Source organism: Pan paniscus, chromosome 1, assembly GCF_029289425.2.
Source record: "Pan paniscus chromosome 1, NHGRI_mPanPan1-v2.0_pri, whole genome shotgun sequence".
NCBI lineage: Eukaryota > Metazoa > Chordata > Mammalia > Primates > Hominidae > Pan > Pan paniscus.
The window spans coordinates 21,860,253-21,878,436 of record NC_073249.2 but is presented as its reverse complement, the minus strand read 5'-3'; the positions used below and the strand labels follow the sequence as shown (position 1 = coordinate 21,878,436).

General features: G+C 57.1%; 2 protein-coding genes across 14 annotated transcripts in view; one reads left to right on the top strand and one right to left on the bottom strand.

The window, feature by feature from the left end:
• The first annotated feature begins 848 nt into the window (after positions 1-848).
• Positions 849-18,184, top strand: part of SNAP47 (synaptosome associated protein 47) — a 52,646-nt gene continuing 35,310 nt past the window's right edge. For 6 of the 11 annotated variants that reach the window (XM_003814938.5, XM_034948187.3, XM_055106310.2 and 3 more), the window contains exon 1: positions 7,620-7,752. In XM_003814938.5, coding sequence (XP_003814986.2) covers positions 7,663-7,752 — 90 coding nt within the window. In that variant the 5' untranslated portion in view covers positions 7,620-7,662. Of the gene's footprint in view, positions 1,047-7,614; positions 7,753-7,925; positions 8,041-11,529; positions 11,647-18,184 lie in introns of those variants that run through there. The other 5 variants (XM_063596857.1, XM_063596809.1, XM_063596863.1 and 2 more) reach the window with 4 other exon arrangements.
• Positions 3,455-7,664, bottom strand: JMJD4 (jumonji domain containing 4). Of its 3 annotated transcripts, none has more exons than XM_003814936.6 (6): positions 7,265-7,664; positions 6,904-7,069; positions 6,170-6,295; positions 5,677-5,944; positions 5,144-5,290; positions 3,455-4,940 (listed from the first exon to the last, which is right to left on the bottom strand). In XM_003814936.6, exons 1-6 carry the CDS (start codon positions 7,662-7,664, stop codon positions 4,656-4,658), a joined length of 1,392 nt encoding a protein of 463 aa, XP_003814984.3. In that variant the 3' UTR covers positions 3,455-4,655. The 3 variants fall into 3 exon arrangements, with proteins under 3 accessions (XP_003814984.3, XP_034804108.2, XP_034804113.2); XM_034948217.3 differs by having other exon boundaries at positions 5,144-5,218; XM_034948222.3 differs by lacking the exon at positions 5,144-5,290.

The following is an 18,184-nucleotide window of genomic DNA, read 5'->3' as shown; positions in this document are numbered from 1 at the left end:
AGTCTTGGCTCACTGCAACCTCTGCCTCCCAGGTTCAAGCGAATCTCCTGCCTCAGCCTCCCAAGTAGCTGGGATTACAGGCCTGCGCTACCACGCCCAGCTAACTTTTCTATTTTTAGTAGAGACGGGGGTTTCATCGTGTTGGTTAGGCTGATCTCGAACTCCTGACCTCAGGTGATCCACCCACCTCGGCCTCCCAAAGTGCTGGGATTATAGGCCTGAGCCACCACGCCCGGCCATTCAGTGTATTTTCTAATGTCCCTTTTGATTTCTTCTTCGACCTTTTCACAAGTTTGAAGTGCATTGATTGATTCCACACATTTAAGTTGCCTGGAGTTCCTTCTGAACAGACAGCAGCCTGCCGGGCTGGGAGAACAAGGACCTGGGGTTGTACAGTCTGTGGCGCACAGAGTCCCTGCTGGAGCCACAGGCGGTGAGTCAACGGGCACCTCCGGGCTAGGAGGTTTTCCCAGGCTCGCCTCATTGCTCCTGCACCTGCAGGGTTCGCTGGACCCTGGGCGTCCCGCTGCCCGGAACACAAGGGTAGGGAAGGGTTGTTACTGGGTTTCTTGGCTGGGGCTGCAGGGCCGGTGCTTGCCACCAGGGGGCGGCGGGCCCCGCTGTGCTCAGAAGGGACCTGAAGCCAGGGAAGCCCCAGGGTCGTCCTGGGCCCCGCCGCCCGCCCTGCCTGCCCCTCCCATCCCGTCCTCTCCCCGCCTCCCTCCCATCCCCGCCCCACCTGGCTCTTCCGCCCCGGTCCCGCCTCCTTCCTCCCGACCCTGCCCTCTCGATCCAGCCTCCCGCCCCCTCCCCGCCCCGCCCCGCCTCCCGCCCCCTCCCCGCCCCGCCCCGCCTCCCGCCCCAACCTAGTGCCCGACAGGAAACCTCCCACCTGGCACTGCCCTCAACCAAAGTCATGAGGGCAAGGCTCCGGTTCCTGCCCTCACAGGGTCCCAGAAGCAAGGGCAGTGAGGACCTGGCCCACGTCCCTGGCACGGGGTGTCTGATTCTCCTTCGCTGTGGCGGGAAGATGGCCGGATTTGAAGGTAATACCCAAGACCCCGATTCCCGACAGGAGAGGCGAGGGGAACGGTCTCGGAAGCAGACAGGCCCTGCCGCGGAGCCGAAGGCCTCCGATGGGAGCAGGCACGCATCTCTGAGTGGGGCCGCGGGGGTGGACACTCTGGTGCCTTCACGCAGGGGAGGGGGGAGGCAGGCTGCAGAGGAAGGCCAGGATCCACGAGCCGCGGCTCTCTAGGCGGGGCGAGGGGTCCAGGCGGGGTCTGATTAGGGCGTGGGGCCCCAGGTGGGGTCTATTTGGGGTGTGCGTCTGCAGGATTCTGCCCGTGGATTTTCCTCTAGCTTTAGGACAGGGTTTGGCTCTCCCAGAGGAACAGGGTAGGAGCCCAGCTCCAGCTGTTTTCCTGTAGGTCAGAGCCTGCAGTGGGAGGGTAACTGGGGCCTGTGGAAGGGGACTTCTGGGGTCAGACCCCAGGCAGGAGTGAGAGGCCCAGGTCCCTGGAGTTCCTGCCTCCAGGGCTGCTGACTTTGGGGGTACAGACAACAGGACACTGGACATCTTGGTCCCTACCCTTGGCTTCTAGGCCAGTGGAACAAGTCACTGACTTGGAAACCAGGGCCTGCCTTCTTTCTGCCTGGGGACCCAAGGTGCAGCTGGTAGTTGCAGTTCTGTGGGATGCTTGCACAATCACCTGCCAAAACCACCCACAGTGGTGGATGGGGGACAGGGCTGAGGTTGACACTCTGGAGCATGGATGAACAAAGGGAAGGATGTGGCCTTGGATGTGGCTCTCAGGGATGCCCCAGACCTGGGATGTGGGCTTCAGGGTAGCTGGCCAAGGAGCTGCCCCTTCCACTGGGTCAGCAGGTGGAAAGGCACAAGCATGAGGATGGTCTTGGTCCCTGGGGGAGGCACCTTCTCCGGAGGCCACAGCCCCCAGGATGCAGGGAGCCTTGTTTTGCCACAGCCAGCAACAACTTGACCTGGGGCTCCTGTCTCCACCTCCATGGATTCCAGCCAATCACAATTGCAAGCCCAGGGCAGGGCAGGCACGTGCTGGAGGAGCCCCTAGGCCCCATCATGCTCCCTCGCTCTGTGTCCTCCCAGGCTAGAGTCTGTGCAGACAGCAGGGCCTGACTTTTCCAGCCTTCCTATGGGGGCCCACAGGTCCCACTCCCCAAGGAATCTGGGCCACTGCACGCCCTCACCCAGGCATGGTGGGGTGCACAGCCATTGTCCCCACACTTGCAAGTATATCCATCTTTGTGCAGCTCCCACGTAGCCTTAGGTCTTGAGCATCTGCATTGTTTCTCTGACCCCTTTCCTCAGGAACACTAGTTAGCTGCAGCCTGCCTGTCCTTTCTCACACTTGATAGGGATGACACGCAAAGGGCAGGGGCTAACCACCGCACATCTGCAGCTCCTCACCTCGTACCCCAGGAGGTTGGTTCCCAGGGAGACGTGGCCTGTCAGGCCTCTTGCAGAGGTGCGATTCCCTTTGCGAAGGCCCTGACATGTGCTGACACCATGCCTCCCCAACCCCAGACAGGATCCCAGGGCGGCATACTTGGGAAAGGGGCATCCTGCCTGACACTTCAAACTGCTGTCTAGCCACACTCTGCACAGCGGCTGCCCCACAACCCACCTGGCCCTGGTGTCAGCATTTTTTTTTTTTTTTTTGCCAATCTGGAGTGAGGTACGCAAAAGGAGTCATGGTCGTTGACTATGGAGTCATCGATGCTGGCTGCAGTTCAGCCGTTGCCCTGTGGAGGACTCTATCTCCCCCCAACAGAGCTTCTGGCATTTGCTGTTTTTGCTGCATCTGTAACAGCCCCAGCCTGAGATTCTCAATGCCTGCTTTAACCAAGAAAAAGTGACTGAGGCTAGCAGGGCTCTCGGGAGTGTCTGTGCACTGCCTCCTGACTGCGGAAGCATGAGGGTCTTCACATACAGTTCAGGAGCGCAGGACCAAGCAGCCTGGATGGTAATGGGCTGCGACCTGTGCTACCTTGTGCTGCCAGTTCGCACTGGGCCCTGGCTGCCCTGGGGTCCACAGTGCTGCCCTCATCATGACAGAAGCTGAAGGACAGGTCACCTCAGCTGCCTGCTGGCAGTGTCCGAGGCACATACCCCCACTCTTGGCCTCAGGTGTGCCTGTGTGGCAGGGTGCCAAGAGGCCCAAGCTCAGAGGTTACCGGAGGGGCTAAATGGGTGAGCCACGCCCACACTCAGCCTGGGCCTGGTCCTGGCAAGGCTGCAGCCGTGCATGTTTGCTACCTCCCCCTCCTCCCCCACAAAGCACCTTTGCTGCCCGTGGTTTGGGCAGCGCCAGCTCCATCTGTAGGAGGCCGGATGTCTCAGGGCATTCCCGTACAGACCAGGGGTCCCCGGGAGCTAGCAGGGGGGCCCAGCATACAGGTCCTTGGAAAGCTGTTGGCTGGAGCGCATTCATTCGACAGACACATATGAAGCACCTACTGTGTAAAGCTGCCTTTGCAAGCACTTCACATAATTCACTGAACAGAGCAGACAGAAACCCCTGCCCTTCTTGGGGGCTTCCATCCTAGACAAGTGCCAGCGGCCCCAGTTGATGCCACGGGCAGGCAATGTGCATAGCCATGGCACGTGCCGTCCCTGTGGATTCGGATGCCTCCTCCCCTGCTGGGGTGAGGCAGCCAACCAGGGGCCAACTGAAAAAATGCTGGACTCTCGGTCAAGGACAGGGCTGGGAAAGTGCCAGTCTCCACAAACTGTGGATCCACTAGAGGGTTCAGGCCTGGGGCATCCTCTGCAAGAGGATCCCACGAGAGTCCATTCCCCACCACAGGCCTCAGCTGCTCACTGCTGTGCCTTGATCGGCCTGGACGAGCCCGCCCACACCTCCATCATACCCAGTGTGAAGAGGGGCTGGGGACCCACCACTCCTGAGAACAGCATCCTTGGGAAGACCCAGCTGTGAGTGCACAGCAGGCACAGTCCCTCAGGCCCAGGTGAGGATTCAGCAGCAGATGGGATTCCACCCCATCTGTGGCCTCTCCAGCTGTCCACAGGCCCTGCAAAGGCAGGGAGGTGGCAAAGGCCAGCCCAACCCAGCCCTCCACTCTGGGTACCCAGAGGAAGGCGCAGGCCGCTGGTTCCACAGCCCATCACCTGGAGGTGATGGAGGCCAACCCCAGCCGTGCCTGGAGGCCCTGGTGAGCTTGCCCAGCACTGCTCCAACCCCTCCCTGAACCCACAGGGCAGAGCCAGGGGTGGCCCAATGGCCTGAGACGAGGGGACAGGGCTGGCCTATTAAGAGGAGCCTCCAGAGAAGGCACACCAGACACAGACTCCTGTCAGCTCAGGCGTCCTGGCCTAAGGAGGCAGGGCCCCCAAAAGAGCCAGGTCCTGGCACCATCTCCGAGCTCCCAGCAGGCCTGCTGCAGGTCAGAAGGGCCACATCCCATCTTGGGTCCCTGACCTCATTGAGCCTCACCTGAAAACAGGCACCCAGGCAGTGGCCATGAACAGCCAGGCCACAAGCCTCAATAGGGGTGGGCCCCAGGTCACAGGGAGGGCGGTCTTTATTTCTGGAAGGGCCCTGGAGCAGGAGGCTGCCTCTCGTCCACTCGTCCTTCTATCCTCACGACAGGTGCTATGGGGCCGCAGCAGCATCAACAGCCTCTCTCAGCTGCTGCAGCAGCTCTTTGGGCTGTGGTGAGAACGCACTGGTGTCCACTCTCTGGAAGTCAGGGTGCGCAACCAAGGAGGCCAGCACCTCTGTGATGCGCCCAACATCAAAGGCTGCCTGTTCGAAACCCAACCCAGCACCGTCCTCAGCGGCTGCCTCCCTCGGGACCAGGAGCCTCTTCTCAGCGATGACCTTGAGGAAGTGGTAAAACTCTTCAAAGTTGATGCCCGAGCAGGACCTCATGATGACCTGGGCAGAGGGAAGAGGCCAGTGAGCTAACACCATGGACACAGTCCAAGCTGCAAAGGACCCAACATGTGCCCAGTCCCCAAGGACAAAGAAGGGACCATAAGACAGAGGCACTGAGAAGCTGCGCGGTGACCAAGGGAGTCTGAGCCATGCAGCCTAAAAGCCTCCCCCAGGAGGGTAGCCTCCATGCGTAGCCACCCCACCTGGCAGTGGTGGTGCCAGTCGGGCATGGAGTCCCTCCACTCGCTGACCTCCTCCTGCACGGCGCATAGCTCCTGCTGCAAGAAGCGCCACATGTTGGCCAGGTTGAAGCCATTGACCCAGTTGTGGTTGATGGAGATGGTGTCATCCTGGAAGGGGCACAGTGCAGGCAGGCCTGAGCCCATGGCAGGTGCCCCCTGACCAGCCCACATCTCCTGCGCCAGGAACCCACTGTGGGGTCCAGCCCTCTGCAGCCAAGAGGGCCCTCCTGTCTCCCAGCAGGGCTTGCTCAGCAGGGAAGTGGGTGGCGGGCTCGGACCACCTCAGGCCACAGTGAACCCAGAGTGGGTTCACAGTGAACCCGGCAGTGGGTGAAACAGAGGCTAGGCCTCAGCGACACCACCTTGTGAAGGGGTCAGCCTCACCCATGAGCCACCCCATTCCAGCCCCGCTGTGGCTGGGAGAGTGGGGAGGTGGTGCTGCCGTCTTCCTGCAGGAAGGCCCCTGATAGGGGGCAGGAGAAGCAGCACATTACCAGGTTGTGCACCTGGTGGTGCCAGCCACTGGGCACAAACACCATCTCGCCCGCTTCCTGCGTGATCTCCAAGGGTGGGCCAGCAAGCTGGCTCCGTGGGTGCAGGTGTGTGTCGCAGAGTGCTGGGGAGGTCACGTCGTAGGGCAGGTTGCCGTGGCGGTCCCGCAGGGCCTCTTCCTGCCCTGGGGGGAAGAGGAGCCACTTCTTCCTCCCACAGACATTGACAGACCAGCTGAAGGAGCGGAAGATGTCAGCATGGAACGGGGACCTGCAGCAGCAAGAGCGCCTGGTTCATGCCTGTAGGGGCTGGTATGGGCTTTGCTTGGCACCCCAGAGGCCTGGTCCAACTGAAGGAGGGGTGGCCCCTTGGTCTCAAGGGATGGCACCCACTGTGAGGCCTGTGCCAAGCAGCCCCCCTCCTGCCACCCTGAGCCTCCCAGTCCGCTCTGTCACCAGGCCCCTTTGGGTTCCACTCCCACATCCGTGGCCTCACCAGCTGCCCGCAGGCCCCGCGTAGACAAAGCGGTAGTCATCCACATCCAGTGCATCCCAGAACTCATTCAGCCAGTCAGACGAGAAGTACACAGGCAGGGTGAAAACGTCCTCCACCGGAAAGTCCCTGTGAGGAGGGCGCAAGGGCACCACCGACAGCACGTGAGGCACGAGGAGACTAGGGCAGCACGAGTGGGGCAACTGAGACCAATCGGCTCCAGTGGAGCTTCCAGATGGCTGCAGCCCCCAAAGAGCCCCAGACCCTCCTCTGAGCCAGACGCTGCTGGCAGGGGAGGGGGCGGGGCAGTCTGACTACAATGGTTCTGCTTATTAGAAAGTACTGATCATGCCTATAATCCCAGTGCTTTGAGATGCTGAGGTGGATGCATCACCTGAGCTCAGGAGTTCAAGACCAGCCTGGGCAACATGGTGAAACCTAGTCTCTTTAAAAAAAAAAAAAAAAGCCGGGAGTGGAGATGCATTCCTGTAATCCCAGCTACTAGGGAGGCTGAGGAGATCTATCTCAAAAAAAAGGAAAAAAAACCATATTGACCTCCCAAAGAACAACACTTGCAGCCATGCGGAAGACAATCCAGTTTCTTTTAAACAGATTAAAGTGCCTCACGGGGAAAAATAGCTCCGTTGTGCACCCAGGGGCCACCTTCATCAGAAAGGCCTCTGGGTTCACGCAGCGCTAGGGAAGGCAGCGCCTCGGTGCGTCCCAAGCCCCATTACCTGCACAGGTGCCAGTCTTTGAGGTAGAGACAGCCCCTGGGAGAGGAGTAGCCCGCCTGTATGTACTCTTTCCAGTAGGTGATGTAGTCTCTGAGAGTCATGTGCTCTTTGGGGTTCGAGTTGTATTCCTGGACCCCACAGTTTGCAACTGGTACAACCACGTCTCCTGAAATGAAAGGCACGGTCCATGCCATCTCCCTGGGCCCCGTCCTCACTCCAAACCGTCTGCAGAGGAACTCTCCAGGGGCCACGCGCCTGGCCTCCCTCACCCTCCCTGGTGCCCCTCTCTAGGCGGGGGCCTCCCAGGCCTGGGTCCCGCCGGCCTTTCCTCCCCGCCCAGGGTCTGCGGCCGCCGCCCCACCGTAGGTCCGTAGCAGGTGGTCGAAGTCGGGCCTCCCCGCGGGCGTCACCCAGCGCCGCCGGCTGCCCCAGCCCTGCGTGAAGGCGCTGGAGAACACGCAGGGCAGGTTGGGCAGCAAGAAGCCCCGCACAAAGTCGGCGTAGGAGAAGGCGCCCGGCTCCGAGACGAAGGCTACCCGGCCCGGAGCCTGGCCGACGCCGGGGACATTGCCCCCCAGGCCTTGGAAGTGGCGGTCGGCGAGGGCGCGCGTCTCGCGGTCCATCCAGCTCAGCACGGGTCGAAGGACCCTCCTCCTCACTTCCGCCGGAGCGGAAACGGTGAGGACCAGCCTCGGAACCAGAAGACGCAGGGCGCCGCGTTTCTGCCCCACCAGCGCCTGGGGCTCCGGCCCTGCACGCATGCGCGCGGCTCGCCGCGGTCTTCACTGCGCAGGCGCCGAGCGGCCGAGGCGCCGCGGTCGGCTCTGGGACGGGTCTGGCGTCCCTCAGGTGAGCGACGGTGTTGGTCTGTTGGGCGCCCGGCCCAAGCCAAGCCGTAGCGTCCGCCCTGGGCTCAGTCCGCGCGCTGTGGCTGACACAGCCCGAGCCCTCCTTCCCGCATCCCCGGGGGGTGGGGGGTATGCGGGCTGCGCTGGGAGAGGGGCGGGGACAGAGGCGGTTCTGGGGGCGGGAGTGCGGCGGTGCGGGGGCGCCCAGGGATGATGGGACCCGGAGAGAACGGTGGGACCCGGAGAGAACGGTGGGACCCGGAGAGAACGGTGGGACCCGGAGAGAACGGTGGGACCCAGAGGGAGAGCTGGGGGGCCCTCGCATGGTGGGATCTAGTGGAGATGGTAGGGTCCTGGAGGAGACGGTGGGGACCTGGAGAGGACGGTGGCACTTGGAGGGGATGGAGACGGGATCTGGAGGGGACGGTGGGACCTGGAGGGGATGGGGACAGTGGGGACCTTGGAGGGGACGGTGGGATCTGGAGGGGATGGGGACAGTGGGGACCTGGAGAGGACGGTGGGATCTGGAGGGAATGGGTACAGTGGGGACTTGGAGAGGACGGTGGGGACCTGGAGAGGACGGTGGCACTTGGAGGAGATGGGGACATTGAGGACCTGGAGGGGACAGTGGGGATTTGGAGGGGACGGTAGCACTTGGAAGGGATGGGGACAGTGGGTTCCTGGAGGGATCAGTGGCACCTGGAGGGGACAGTGGGATCTAGAGAGGATGGTGGGGACCTGGAGGAAAATGGTGGGAGGGCTGGAGGGGGCAGGGTAACCTAGATGGGCGAATGGGGCCCACAGGGGACCTGGAGGGCATGGCAAGGGGCCCCAGGGGATGACGGGTGTCTGGAGAAGATGGTGGGGAATGAGGGAGGGTGTGAAATGAAGGTGTGGTAGGAGTGTGGGTAGGGATTTGGGGCTGTGTACACATGAGCAGGGCTGAAGTGGGAGGACATCGGAGTAGTGACATGAGGAGTGTTTTGCCAAACTTGCAACTGGAGTTACCCCAAAAGTGGCGGCAAGGGAGTTCCCCACACTATCCTCAGGTGGGACCAGTTGGGATACCAAAGAAAGAAGTGCTAAATGCATGGTGAGCCCAGAGCAGTTTTTTTGTTGTTGTTGTTGTTTGAGACAGTATGCAGTGGCACCATCACAGCTTACTGCAGCTTCCACCTCCTGGGCTTGATGAATTCTTTAATTCTCCTGCTTCAGCCTCCCAAGTAGCTGGGACTACAGGCATGAGCCACTATGCCCAGCTTAGTTTTGTTTTTTTGTTTTTGTTTGTTTTTTTTTTTTTTTTGTAGAGACAGGGTCTCTGTGTTGCCCAAGCCGGTGTTGAACGTTTGGGCTCAAGCAATCCTCCTGCCTTGGCCTCCCTAAGTGCTGGGATTACAGGTGTGAGCCACTGCGCCAGGCCCTGCCTAGAGGTTTTGTTAGGGGAACTTTCATATAGAGTGGGCTGCGGTAGTCCTCGAGACGGGCAGTAAGGGAAAAGGGACGTCCTCCCTAGGTATGTCTCTTGGAAGGGGTGTGGGTTATGGAGTTTATAGGAAGGTTTCAGGAATTTGGCTCAGGGCCAAGGCCGTTTTCTTTGTAGTAAACCTAGATACTTTCTTCCATGCCTGGAAATGTTAAAGGCCCTGGATTGGGTTGAAGCCTGGTGGGGAAAACCTGTGGTTGGGGCACAGAGGGATCAGGGTACTCTGTGATTTTCGGCCAGGACACGAAAATGGGGCTATGGGGGACCCTATGTGATGTATGTCTTGGTGTGCTGGAGAAATCAGCTCAAAGCTACCCACATGGATGCAGAAGGAAAGATAGCAGATTTATTGCCCCCGAAGCCTGGCAGGCTGTGTGCACATAGGCGCTCTGCGAGAGAGTGCAGAGTCTGGGCAGCATTTCCCAGGCGTCTTGACAGGGAGGTGGAAGGAGGAACAGTTAGAACCGCTCATCTCTCCCAGAGAAACGAGAGGCAGCTTGTGCTGGTTTGCACACAGTGCGAGGCCTTTGAGTTAGGTTTGGAGGTCTGATGACATTCTAGGGGCCATCAGACCATGACTGTGTCTTGTAAAATCTGGACACTGGGCTATCTCATTCCAGACCAAACAGAGGCATCCTAAGCGGGAGAGGGGCACCTGCCTTCCCTTTATGAAGCAATGGAAATGTTGTTTTATTTACTCTTATAAGCGGGGATATGGGAGGTTCTAGGAGTGCTGGGGCTCTGAGCCTTGCTGGAAGACTCTTTCCAAGGGGTGTGAGGTTTACCCAGGAGAACAGGGAGGAGCAGAAGAGGGAGGACCAAGGTCTGAGGAGTTGGAGGGAGGACTAGGAGGAAAGTGAGTTTTGGGAGTCTGAGTCCAGGTAAAGGTGGGATATGGGGGCAGGGACAGGAGGCGGAGAGTTGTTTTGGGGATTGTGTGATTCAGTGCGTGCTATGGTCCCTTCCTAGTCAGCCCCATTGTGGCTTGTGTGATCACAGTATGCAATTGTTTATTGGGGTTTTTTTTACACTAGAGAATCAGAATGTCTGGAGAAGTTACAGTTGCAGAGAAAGAATCACCTCCAGTTCCGTCCAGAGATGACTGGGGTTTTTTTGCTTTTTTTTTTTTGTTTTTTTTGTTTTTTGTTTTGTTGTTGTTGTTGTTTTGAGACCGCGTCTTATTCTGTCACCCAGGCTGGAGTGCAATGGCATGATCTTGGCTCACTGCAACCTCCGCCTCCCAGGTTCAAGTGATTCTCCTGCCTCAGCCTCCTGAGTGGCGAAGATTACAGGCGCGCGCCACCACGCCCAGCTAATTTTTGTATTTTTAGTAGAGATGGGGTTTCACCATGTTGGTCAGGCTGGTCTCGAACTCCTGACCTTGTGATCTGCCCGACTCGGCCTCCCAAAGTGCTGGGATTACAGGCGTGAGCCACCGCACACCCAGCCGAGATGACCGTTTTTTATTCCTGGTGTAGAGCCGGCTTTTCTACGTTCCTTCACAGATACATTCATTCATTCATTCATTCTCTGTCTCCATTCTTCTCTCCCCCCAGTCCTTGCCTATACGTTCACGCACATGTATGCACACACACTCACACATACACAGAGTCTCTTTCTCCATCGTGTATAATATACATATATAAACTTTTGCTGCTTTTAGCCTTTTGTTTTTTATTTAACAATATGCTGTAACATCTTGCCACATATTGACCTCAATATTGACAATTAATTGACCTTAATTGATCTTGCCACATATTGTTCCTTAATTGCTAGTAGTCATTTGATTTTGGTTGTGGTGCATGCAGATCATGGGAGGCCAGTGGGGAAGATGTGGGGAGCAGAGTGTTTATAATTGTCTCAAGATCTTGGAATATGTTTCCGAGTTTGCCTCATGGGGAAACTGAAATTCAGGTGGGCATTGCCTGGAAGGAGTTCCTGCAGCTCCGTGGTTGAGCCTGTTTCCTAAGAAAGGAGCATTTGGGCTAGCAGGTCCACAGCTCCCTGAGATCACTGAGCCCCTAGGACTTGGTGGGAGATGGAGCTCTCGTTCTTGAGATGGAACTCTGTGGTTTAGTTCCCTGGTCCGCAGGGTGCCCCCTCGGGTCAGTGTCACCGCTGTATACGCAGGAGGCCAGGAGTGTTATCAGCTCTCATGGGACTGGAACATAGGCTTGTGTCACCCAGAGCCTGCTAGATCAGCCCTGGCATCGCTTGGGAATGGCAAGAAATCCACATTCTTGGGCCCCACACAGTACTCCATTAGGATGGTTTTTTGTTTTTGTTTTAAAACAGGGTCTTCCTCTGTCACTCAGGCTGGAATGTAATAGCGCTATCTTGGCTCACTGCAACCTCTGCCTTCTGGGCTGAAGTGATCCTCCACCTCAGCCTCCCAGAGTGCTGAGATTACAGGTATGAGCCACTGTGCCTGGCCAGGACGGGTTTTAAGTCAGCACTTTGGAGAAAATGCAGTACGCTTTGTGCCGAATATGTGCTCCTCTGTCACTGTGTTGCATGCAAACAGCCCCAGTGAGGGTGTCTGCACTTTGTGGCTAGAGTTGGGAACCTCTGAGGGAGTGGAAAGAGGGTCTGAGGAGCAGGGGAGGGGAGCCTGGAAAGATTGGCCGCACCCTACCGCCCCTGTGGGCACACACAGCCACCACTGTTCTCACTTAGCTTCTTGGTTGCGAGGTAGTGGAAGGTGTGCAAGATGTTTGTTCTGTGACTGCGGAAATTAACTAAAAATAAGTTGTTTACTGGGTACTGAGCCTCACTCGGGACCCTTGAGTGATGGAAATGCTGAAAGAGACCCATTGTACAGATCGCCCTGCGTGCTGAGCCATCCCTGTGCTGCAGACTTCCTCCCCAAGAGCGTCACTTGTGTGGGTTGGCTGCAGACACCCTTGGGCCCCTGGCCATGACCTCCCTCGAGGATTCAGCTGTGTGTTCTCAGGGTCAGCGCGGGTCCCCAGGCCCACACCTGCACTGGAGGAAGCAGGTTGCAGATTGCAACAGGCAGGGACACCGTGAGGGCTCCAGGACCTGGACTGATTGCAGAACTATGTGGTACAGGAGGGCATAGGCACAGCTCTGTTTCCATGTGGTGTGGTTGTGGTCAACTCAGCACAAATTCATTGGGTGCCCATGGTGTGTAGCGGGCCTTGCGGCCCTCCCATGATAGTGCCTTCTCTAGTGCGACAGTCATGAAAGCACCAACTCTCTGGAGTTTTGCTTGGGCCATGGTTGGTGACAGTGCCTTAGGAAGGCGAGGAAGCCCTCCGAACAGAGACCTGCGGAGTGGAGCCACCAATGAGACTCCCTGGTGTGGAAAGGCTGCTGGGAGCAGAGGGCAGGGGAAGGCCAGGGCAGGGAGGCCGCAGGTCCTGCAGAGTCCATGAGGCTGCGGTAAGGAACTTGGATCTCATTCCAAGTACACAGGGAAGGGCTTTGGGCAGAGAAGTGACATATTCTAATTCTGTTCAATGACTATCTCATTGACTGCTGGAGGGGGAATGGGTGATGGGGACAGGATGAGGTCAGGAGGTTGCCTGAGATGTTGTCCAGGTGTGGAGGGAGGGAAGACTGCCTTGGATGGTGGAACTGTGGAAAGTAACTAAAAGTAGATTGTTTCCTGGAGATTGAGTCTCATTCGGGGGGCACACGTATAATGGAAAGACTGAGAGAGACCCATTGTACAGATTGCAGTGTGTGATGAGTGAGTCCCTGTGACTACAACACCTTCCCCCAAGTGTGTTGCTTGTGCTGGTTGGCCTAGACAATGCCTGTGCCAGATCAGTGATGTGGTCTTGGGGTGGAGGGTGGGGACACAGCTGCCAGGACATGCTCATGGCATGTTTCTTGAGGGGGAGGAAGAGAGGAGTCAGAAGTCCTGGGCCCGTGGTGACTTTACTGAGAGAGGAACTGACTCTGGTGCTGCTACACTGGGGTGCCCATTAAGGGTGGGAGGAGGTGCCCAGCAGGTGATAGGGGAGGAGCTGAAGGAGGGGCTGTGAAGTTGGGGTGCCCGTTAGGGGTGGGGGCAGATGCCCAGCGGGTGACAGGAGGGGCTGTGAAATTGGGGTGCCTGTTAGGGTCAGGGACAGATGCCCAGCGGGTGATAGGGGAGGGCCTGTGAAGTTGGGTTGCCCGTTAGGGATGGGGGCAGATGCCCAGCAGGTGATAGGGGAGGAGCTGATGGAAGGAATGTGAAGTTCAAGTGCCTGTTAGGGGTGGGGGCAGATCAGCGAGTGATCAGATGTCCAAGTTTGAAGCGTGAGGGAGTCTGGCTGGAGTGGGTGTTTGGGAGGCAGCGGCTTGGGGGTGATGTTGAGTTTCTGGCCTGTGTTGTCTCACCTGGAAAAAGAGGGTGCAAAGAGGAGAGGTTGTGCCCTGTGCAGTCAGGTGCATGAGGAGGCTATGGCCAAGGAGAGTGGACGCAGGCACTCATGGAAGTGGGGCTGGAGACCTGGAGAGGGTAGTGGCCAGGGAGCCAGGGTGCAGTGACTCTCAGCAAGGCCCCTCGGCTCATGGGCCAGGTCCAGCTACCACATTTTTGTAAGTGAGGTCCTGTGGGGTGGCACACCCCATGTTGATGTCTTGTGTGTGGCCACTTTCATTCCACCCCAGCAGAGCTGTGTAGTTGTGACGGAGACCGTGCGTGGTCCTTCACGGAGAGTGCAGTGCCTGGCATGGGAGGGCCGGAGAGGTCTGGGGGCTGAGAGAGAGAGGGTGGGATCAGGGCCCCGGGAGGAGGGTCTGGCCTTGGAGGTGAAAAGGGACCACGTTCTCCTGTGGCCTCTGTGTGGGGCCAGGCGTGTCGTCGGGTAGGGGAATGGCTGGCCGGCGTGGGGGCCGTGTCCAAGATTGGGCTGCTTCTGATGTTCCATGGGGTGTCCTCACTTCCGTCCTTGCACTGCATCTCCGTTGACTAAGGTTTTATGGGAAAGAAGCCCTGGAAACCTGCAGTTGGAAAAGGGTGGCTACAAGTTTCTCTTCTTGCTTCTTCCTGGGTTGTTGTCAAACTTGAATACTTTCCTTATATTTATTGTTTAAAATGTGATAACGAGAAGAGCCTTGGTTGTTCATGTCCTAATTTTTTGGTCTTTTTTTCTTTTTTTTCTTTTTTTCTTTTATTTTATTATTATTATACTTTAAGTTTTAGGGTACGTGTGCACAATGTGCAGGTTAGTTACATATGTATACATGTGCCATGCTGGTGTGCTGCACCCACTAACTCGTCATTTAGCATTAGGTATATCTCCTAATGCTATCCCTCCCCCCTGCCCCTACCCCACAACAGTCCCCAGAGTGTGATGTTCTCCTTCCTGTGTCCATGTGTTCTCATTGTTCAATTAGACGGAATTTCACTCTGTTGCCCAGGCTGGAGTGCAGTGGTACAATCACGACTCACTGCAGCCTGGACCTCCCAGGCTCAAGTGATCCTCCTACCTCAGCCTCCTGAGTAGCTGGGACCACAGGTGCACACAGCATGCCCAGCTTTCTTTTTGAATTTGAAAGATTTTAGAGCTGGTGACCTCAGGTCTTTTAGTTATTTTGACGGTGGGTAAAAAGGTCCAGAAGGTGAGGTGATGTTTCCAGAGCTGTAAACTGTGCTGCAACACCAGTAACAGGACTTCTCCGGGGAGGTTGTGCATAATTTCCCTCCACACTCCTGAAATACCTCCCAACCATGCCTGCTTAGCAATGGTTAGCACACATTCACTGTCCACACTGTGTCTAGCTCTCTGTATAGAGGTGGTGGTGGTGAGGCGTGGTCCCTCCCCTTGAAGGCCAGGTATGGCTGAGGTCTGGGCAGCCTCTTCAGCCGGGAGCATGGCACAGCAACTCCAGGGCTGAGCAGGGAGGGCCACAGCCCCTCCTGTGGGTACTGGCTTGCCTGACTTTGAGGAGCATGACTGAGTTGGTGTAGTTTATCCTCCTCCTAATTCTGAGAAGCAGACATCTTTGTGTCCCCATAGTCCAGAGCCTGCTGGGTGGCCTTGCAGCTGCTGTGGCAGAACGGCATCATGGGTCCTGTGTGTGGCCTGCCAACCCTCGCCATGGCCCTGGTGGGGAGTGGGTGGCCCTGGAGGGGGCGGGTCCTGTGTATGGCCCACTGGGCCCTTGCTGTGACCCTGGGGGTGTAGCTAGGTTGACCATGGTACTGAAGGTCTTGGCGCCCTCTTCTGTGTCTCCTGAGGGGCCATGTGGCGTGCTCAGGTGAGTATTCCCCGGTTGCAGAGGAAGGTGCAGTGAGATACCTGCTGCCTAGGGTCCCTCTGGCCTCCTCCTGGTGGTGAGAGATGGTGTCGCCTAGGAAGGGCGGCTCTGGCCCACCCATGGATCTGCTTGGCCTTGGTGTGTGCTGCAAGCCCACCTGTCAGGCCCTCCCCAGAAGAGGAGGCCAGCCTTAAATCTCCTAGAGCCTTCCTGGGCAGGGAGAGTGCGAGGTGCTTTGTGTTTGTTGATGTTGGGGTTCCCTGCAGTCTGGCTGAGACAGGTTCTCACAAGGCCTCCTGTGGGCTCCGGCCTCCCATGGGCTCCAGCCTCCCTGAGCCCCGCCTCTCCTCTGTGACTGGGTGCTGTAGTCACTGCTGGCCTCGGCCCCTTGCTGCCCCTGCATTGCATGTTCGAGACTACAGAAGGCTCACCTTCCCGGCAGTCCCAGGCCTTGCAGGCTCTTCTAGAAGGTTCTCTGACACCTGCTCCCTTCACTGCTCAGTGGCAGTCACAGGCCGTGTCATCGTTGCTGGTCTTTGAATGTCACTATCTGTCTGCTCCTCTGGACCTCCCTTGGTGCCTGGACTGTGTCCTGTGTCTCCTTAGATACCCATACCCTAAGAGCTGCTTTCTTGGAGTTGGGAGACGGGGTCAGCCAAGGTGCCCTGGGTTCCTTGAGCTTTCACCACAATAAGCTGTCTACAGCATCCCTCGAACCCTGACATTTTTATTATTTCTAAGTCTCGTATCTTATTGTGTGTTGATGATAGAATTCTCTTACTTAATATAGCAGCTTCCTTTTCAGCTTCTCCTAATCTCAGGTACAGCCGACCCTCAGTACCTGTGGTTTGGTCCCAGGACCTCCTGCAGATGCCGAGGTCCCTGGTGTGAAGTGGCGTGGTATCACGTGTCCTCTCTGTGCGTCCTGCCATCAGCCTTATGTCATCTCTGTCACTTACAAGCCTGCCACGGTGGCATGCTGTGGTTGGTGCTGTGTTGCTTGGGGAATAAAGACAGGAAAAACAGTCTGTGTATGTTCAGTGCAGGGACAGCTTTTTTTAGTATTTTTTGACCTGTGGGTTGTTGAATCCACGGATGTGGAGCCCAAGGATGTGGCGGGCTGGCTGTACTGGTGATTAGTGATCAGTTCACACAAGCAATGAGAGCTGGTGATCTGGACTGATCTACAGAGTGGACACCAACAGCTGATTGGCATGTATGCGTGTCTGGGAAATTCAGTCCTGACCTTTCTACGGAGATTTAAGAGGAATACTGGGAGGTATTTGTGGAATACTTAAGCCACATCAGCATAGAAGTTAAATTCATTGTGCTGTGAAGGAGTCGGCTCATTTCGCTTTAATGTGGCCCCTTTTGTATATATTGAGCACATTGCAAGTGAAGTTTCCTCCCCCTCCTCTCTTCCCCTTCTCCCTCCCTCCCCCTCCTCTCCTTCCTCCTCCTCCTTCTGTGTGTGAGCTTTTGTGGTTAGGTGTTGTCTATGGCCAGCTCTGTTCAGATACTAAAAACAGAGAGACCAATGGCAGATCCTGGGTGTGGCAACGCCCTGGCAGTCGTGAAACAGGTGGATTCAAGAAAACGGCAGGCTCTAGGCGCTCCTGCCTGCCAGGCCAAGCTAGTGCTTGTGGGTGCTCCTGGGTGCTCCCAGGGATAGTCCTGCCTCGGGGAGTGGCTGTGCTGTGCCAAGCACCTGGGAGCGCCCTGCTGACCTCATGAGGCTGTGGGGCCACACAACTGTCAGCCCCACTCAGGGATAGGGGCAGGAGGGAGGGGCTCGCTCACTTGCCTGAGCCCACAGCCTCGGGTGGAGCTGGTTGCCCTGACTCTGCACCTGTATTGTTGGTGAGAGGAAGCGTGCCAGGATCTGTGTGGCCTGTGTGGCTGTGCTCTTCTCCCTGGGCTTTTGACTGAGGCAGTGGTTTCAAATGCTCTTGGAATTGTAGCACCCAGCTGAAATTTAGTTCTGGTACACCTGTCATGCATGCGTTTATTAATTTTAATGTGATTTTCTATTGTTTGTTATAAACATCCAATAAACCTTTAATTGAACCATTATGTACAGAAATACCAACGAATCAAAACAGAGCATGCAAAATCACAAGTGCACTCAGGGCAAGGCATGGACAGAAGCAGCCCCACAGAGGCCCCTGCAGGGCCTTCCCCTCTCCCCAGGTGCAGCCATGTTCCTGACCTCCTAATGTTGAACTTTTCATATGCTTACTTTCCAAACGAAATAAAATTTGTAGAAAGTCTTGATGTCCCCGAATAGAAACATCTTAGGGTGTTGTGAGCTGAGAGCGGGTGTGTGGCATTTGCTGCCTAAATACTTAGTAGCATCAGAGAGCAGTCTGGTGTGAAGGACCCACACCCCAGAATAGAGTGGCCTTGCAGATGTCATACACATCACCCAGGGGCTACATGGGTCTGAGACGGCTTCTACCTTCCTGTAGGAGGCCCCAGCCTTGATGGTCTCAGCTGTCTCGGCACAGCGGGCTTCCTGTCTGCCTGGGTCCCAGGTGGATGCTACACACATGGTGGATCAGCGTCACAGCTGGAGAGCCCCGGGTTCAGGAACTCCCCCATGCTGTAATGGGCATGTCAGCAAGACAAGCCTGCTTACCTCTGCCCCCAGAGGAGACGGCATCCTTAGTACCCGGCTCACATCCTCTCTCTGGCCAAGAGGGAGAAACCAGTCGCAGCCCCAGGCTGCTCG